The sequence below is a fragment of the Pseudopodoces humilis genome, chromosome 14 (assembly GCF_049639895.1).
Source record: "Pseudopodoces humilis isolate 2021_Gansu_Grassland_sample_001 chromosome 14, ASM4963989v1, whole genome shotgun sequence".
Classification (NCBI taxonomy): domain Eukaryota; kingdom Metazoa; phylum Chordata; class Aves; order Passeriformes; family Paridae; genus Pseudopodoces; species Pseudopodoces humilis.
The window spans coordinates 12,432,198-12,437,853 of NC_142213.1; the positions used below are offsets into that span (position 1 = coordinate 12,432,198).

At 51.5% G+C, this 5,656-nt stretch overlaps 1 protein-coding gene across 1 annotated transcript in view; it reads right to left on the bottom strand.

Moving 5' to 3' along the window:
• The window catches only part of TENT4B (terminal nucleotidyltransferase 4B), a 42,094-nt gene extending 37,003 nt beyond the window's left edge, over positions 1-5,091 (bottom strand). Inside the window, exon 1 of the mRNA XM_088062348.1 lies at positions 4,425-5,091. Within this exon, the coding sequence (XP_087918474.1) occupies positions 4,425-4,975 (551 nt within the window). The 5' untranslated portion in view covers positions 4,976-5,091. The remainder of the gene's footprint in view (positions 1-4,424) is intronic.
• Positions 5,092-5,656: the final 565 nt, after the last annotated feature.

Below are 5,656 nucleotides of genomic sequence, written 5' to 3' on the forward strand. Positions count from 1 at the left end.
AGACCTGAGAAGCTGACAAACTTCACATGAAAAGCTAATAATGCAATTTCTGTAGCAAACATTTATGGCTTTAAGCTATTTTCTTCCCTAAAGCAGTTATGGTTTTATTTCATGGTACCTTCTGTAATCCTGGGCAACATGCTGGGAACCCTTACATTAAATAAGCAGAAGTCTGCTGAAGTCTGTGCCAACCAGTTCAGCAGCAGGAGAGTGTGTGCATATCTGTGTGCAACCCCCTCCTCTGGGGGTCACAGGATTCTCTCCCTTCCATGACAAAGTTTCCATGAGTACTTCAAAATGTGCATTCAGTATTTCAAAATGCAGTCTTCTATCTAATCCACGTTTCTTCTCAGCAGTACACACCACAAAATTACCTCCTTAAGCTCACACATTAACTGGGTTCTTGCCTTCAGCTGCAGATTGCTGTGAAAACAGCTCATACAGAGTCCCAAATCCACATCTCCTTCCTCAGAACTGTGTAGCACTGGGCTCTTCCCTTTGGCACAAGAATCACAGAAATCTACAATAAATAGGCCAAACTTAAGTCCAAGTCTTTATTTTTGAGTTTTGTTGCACTTAAGGCTTCTTGTTTCAGCAGTTCTTTTGTCACATTTTAGCCAGGCTCACGGTGAAAGCTGTAAAATAGCAATTTCAATATCCCAAATACTTTTCCTTGCTTTCTAATTGTGACACTACTAACATTATTTATTGCTGCCCTTGGGACACACACACACAGAATCCTGTCTAAAACCCCCAACCCACACATGCTCCTACATCCCTGAGTTTTGCTACTAACTACCCTGCTAAGGCAAACCAAATTTAACTCTTTAGAAATTTAAGTCAACAGTAACATCATTCTCATGCTGTGAAACTTTTCATTCATATTGTGCATTATCTATTCTTTTCAGAACTGCTGTCTGATGACAATCATCAGAGGATGGAAGAAGACCTAGAAGCTGACTCTGACTGGTGCAAAGCAACGGGCAGGCAGCACTCCACAGTGATATTCCACAAGCCACCGCATTTAGAGTGCCACAACAAAGTAGAGTACCTGTCATGCAAACACCTGCATTATTAATAGAACTGCAAGTCTGAAAACTTAGACTAAGAAAAAATATTAAAGATAGGCCAAAATACAATGCACACAACAGCACCCTTAACTCAAAGGGAGCAAAAACTCCTGTTGAATGTATTTCAGCACAGGTAAATGTTAGGAAATATTGTGCATACTATATAAAAAAATCTATCTTGAAATCAAACCCAATACTGTTGTGGGTTATTTTTAAATTATTTAGTTATCTCTCTATATGTGCACATAGCATTAACTGAGAGAATATATTTCCCAATAATAATTAAAAAAAAAACAACTTAGCGGAAAACAAATCAAGCTTTGACTGAACAGCTATTTAGCTTTTAACCAAAATCTCTATTTCAACATGTTTACTTTACCTAAATCTTTAGACAGCTAGTTACACACTGTTATGTGTTTACATAATCTGTTCAACTTGCTAAAAATTACTGGACTGGTTTTCCAGACAGCTGATCAATAGAATTGCATATTCAGAGGGGTTTTGCACAGCCATCCACACAAGTGACATCCTTGCACTGGAAATATGAATGCCACGTGTCAGCTTTCAAATGTGTTTCCTAGCAAATCTGGTCTTATCTTTCTGCAAGTGAGACTGTTCCACAATTCTATTGTATTCCAAAGAGTCAAAGTGATCAATTTAACAAAATTACAGGATGGTATATAGGGAAAAGCACTGAGAGCCGTTTTTTACTTTTTCACAATTTGCATAGTAACAATCAGGGGAAGAAAAAGATACCTGTTAGCACATAAGTAATGATATAATAGCAATGCTGGTATATTTTCTTTTTTTTTCCCACTAATTGCTAGAACTACTGAACACAATTTTGAAAATTTACATGGGAATCAATGAATTTCAAATATTTACTTTAGCAACAACCTCATCTGCTAGGTTACAAACCTCTCTATCCATCCTTACTGCCCAGTGCCTCAAGGTGCAGACAGATGCTTTAGAACAGACAGCTGTTAAAGAGAAGCTTGCAGTCAGGAGAGAAGGCAGCACCTCAGGTCACACCACGGGCACAGGAGGCTTCACCCAGCCTTGGCAGCAGCCAGTCGGTCACACTGCAACCTTCACAGGACCCAGACATTCCCTTCCTAGGAAGCTTCAGCTCCTTTTAGAAATTATTTCCACAGTTATTCATTCAAGATCATTAGCCAACAGCCTCTAAAACATTTTATATAGCTTTTTCAAAAGGAAACTTCCGTAATTTAGGAAAAGCATGTAGGGGTATATTTGAGAGACACTCTACCTTGCTCTACTTTGAATGAAGGAAATAGCTAAAAGAGAAGCTCGGCATCATGTAAATATATGCCATAAACTAGACAGTCAATACACATGCAAACTAAGACATCTGAGCATTTCTTGATACTGTTAAAAAAACTCCTCAAGGGCCTACCACTTGGAGTTTGAAACTAATTCCACCAAAATTTAACTACAGCAACACTTTAAATACTTCGGCAAAGTTGTTGTTATTATTGTTATCAATCTCTTGCTGAAGCTCACTCTTTTTTCATCCCATTACTATTACTCTCTTGTTGAAACGTACCCTTTTCCACCCTTTATCTTCAACACAGAAAAAAATCATGAATTTACAAGGCAGAGAGCGAGAGCAAAGCACCTCTAAAAATGTTCCTCAGCCTCTAAGTAAATAAGTTACAAGGCAGAATACAACCAGAGTCCAAAAACTAACTTACAAAAATTCAGTACTTAGTATGTTCTACACACATTACTTTTAAGTTGTGTTAAGAAAGTTGCAGAAAGTTCCAAGGTAAAGGTACTAAAACACTTAAAAAAGAATACTTCTGCTGTGTCATTTTATGAATTATTATTACCCTGGCAGTAAAGGCAACATAGGAGCCAGCAAAGAAACAGGGAGTCAGAGGTGGTAAGAACTTGTCTTCCAAAACAACCAGCAAATTTGAATAGTCTTTTTAACAAAACTTACAGAACAGCAATTTGGGAAGGCAAAGAGGTCATTGCTTTCCCATGTGAGAGGGCTGAAGAACCCTTAGGTACAAGCTGAGCACACAAAAACTCATGCACCTAAATCACTACTGATTTCTAATATGAGCTCTGTCAGGCCTTCAACTCTTACCATACACCTCTGTCATCTAGACCCTGGCAGGTTCAAGGCAAAGGTTATGTTTTGAAAAGCATGAACTTTACAAAACAAAAAAAATCCACTGAAGTTACCAAATGGCCTTTATCCAGGGCATTGCCCATATCAAAAGCCATCACTGTGTTCAAAAAAAAGGGGAGGACTCAAACCAGTTTTCAGGTAAACAGGAGATAGGTGATTGTCTGCCCTCCGTCTCTGTGGGCTCGTGAAATGCCAACTGATGAGACCTAAGCTAACACAAAAACACTAATGACAAAATATTCAGATCAGCATATGCACTCCATAGTCAAATATCCATGACAACCATTAATAATCCCACACTAAAACCTACTGCGCACTATAGTGCATGGAAGTTCATTTCTGAGAGCAGGTGCCTGACTGCACGCATACCTTCTATGTCAGGTCTCAGAAAACACATTCCCCGGGAAATTACCCAGTCTCTGCGCTTTCTTTTGACACCAGCAGATGAATATTGGTTTTTTTTAAGTTCTAGTCCCTACCATGCATTTGTTCCGCAAGCAGCACAAAGCGTTGGAAGTGAGCTTGACAGCGCTGCGGAGGGCGGGCGTGCCGGCCCTGCCGTGCCTGCCTGCCCCGGCGGCCCTGCCGTGCGTGAGCAGCGAGGGCAGCACCCGGCGCTACAGCAGCGACAGCACCGAGCACAGCGCGAAGCGGCGCTGCCAGCGGAAAGCCGTGTCCGAGGAGCCCGGCGGCACCGGCCGGCAGCGTGTAACACGTGCACGGGCGGTGAGCACGGGCGGTGACAGCGGAGGGCCGGCGGGGCTTCGGTCCCTGCGGATAGGCGTGCCCACCCCATCAGCATGCACACGGGCACCGCCGCCGCACGCGTGTGGCCCCAGCCCCGCGGAGCCGCCGCCCCGGCGGGGGGGGCGCTCGGCGCAGGGGCTGCCCGGCACAGGCCGCTCGAGCACCGGCGGGGCGTAGCTGTCAGCACGGCCAGGCAGCGCCAGCCCGGCACCCGCCGCCCCTGCCCAACCCCGCGGACCCGGCCCGGCTCCCTGCGCCACCCGCCGGGCCCGCGCCGCGCCCCAGGTGCCGCGGCCCAGCGACCCCTCGGCGGCCGCTGCCCGGCCCCGGCGTGCGGCCCCGGGGCGGGGAAGGACCTCGGCCCCCGCCTCCTCCTCCTCCTCCTTCTCCGGAGGCCGAGCACGGCCGGGCCCGGCGCCCCCCTCGCCCGCCCTGCGGACGCTCACCCCACGACTCCCTGGCTGTAGTTCCTTTTCTTCCAGGGGGTGCCGGTGTAGAGCGGCTCGGCCAGGCCGGGCTGGGCGCGGGCGGGCGGCTCGTCGGCCGGGGGGGGGGCGCGGCCCAGCAGCAGGCTGTAGTTGAGCCCGAAGGTGCTGGCCTTGTTGTCGCGCTTCCTCTTGTTGCTGGCGGCGGCGGCGGCGGCGGGCGGCGCCCCCCGCGCGGGCCGGGCCCAGGCGGCGGCCCCCGGGGGCGGCGAGGCCTGGCGGTGCCCGCGGCTGTGCGGGTTGTTGGCGCTCTCGAGCGGCAGGAAGTCGGGCGGGGGGTCGGCGCGGGGGGCGCGGTACATGCCGGGCGGGGAGGCCGGGCCGGCCGCGGCGGGGGCGCTCTGCTGCTGCTGCTGCTGCTGCTGTTGCTGTTGCTGCTGCTGCTCCTGCTGCTGCTGCTGCTGCTGGAAGTAGAGGTTGCGGACCCCCTGCGTGGTCTCCCAGATCTGCATCCACAGGCGGTTCGAGGGGCCGAGCTGCTCTGGCTGGAACCAGGCTATCCGGGGATCCATCAAACGGGGACCCACCCCGGCTGATCCGCTCCCCGCGCCGCGCCGGCCGCCGCCGCCGAGACCCTGTCAGCGGGTCCCAGCGCTAATGGCGGCTCCTATGGAAGGGCAGCTCCGCGCCTGCCTGCTCGCTGCTGCCGCCGTCGCTCCACAGCCCCCGCCCCTCCTGGCGAGCGCGGCGAGGCGGGGCCGGGCCGGGAGAGCCGCCGGCACGCGGGCCGCGCGCAGCACGGGGGGCGGCGGCGCCCCCGCCGCTCCCCCGGCACCGCCGCGCTGCCCCCGCGCCGGGCCGGGCCGCGGAGCGGGGCCTGGGGCCGGTGGCTCCTGTCCCGGCACGGCCGCCGCCGAATGCAGCGGCCCCACGGGGCAACAGCCGCGCTCCCAGAGCCGAGCGCTCGTTCTGTCCCCGTGGGCGCCCGAGCGAGCGGCCGCGGCTCCAGCCCCGCTGCTGCCAGCGCGCCGGGCGGCGGCTCCGGCACAGGGAGACGTGCGGGCAGAACCGAGCCAGAGTCCCCCTTCCCTGTCTGCACACCGACAACTGCCGCTGCCCCCCTAAAACTCTTGTGAGGACGCGTATGGGTAATTCAGGTTCTTCCTGCGTTTCATTCCACTCCAAAGGAAGGGCAAAGGCAGCCTAGGTGCAGTCTTTTTCGTAGATGGAAAAATACATCATATTGACTCCAA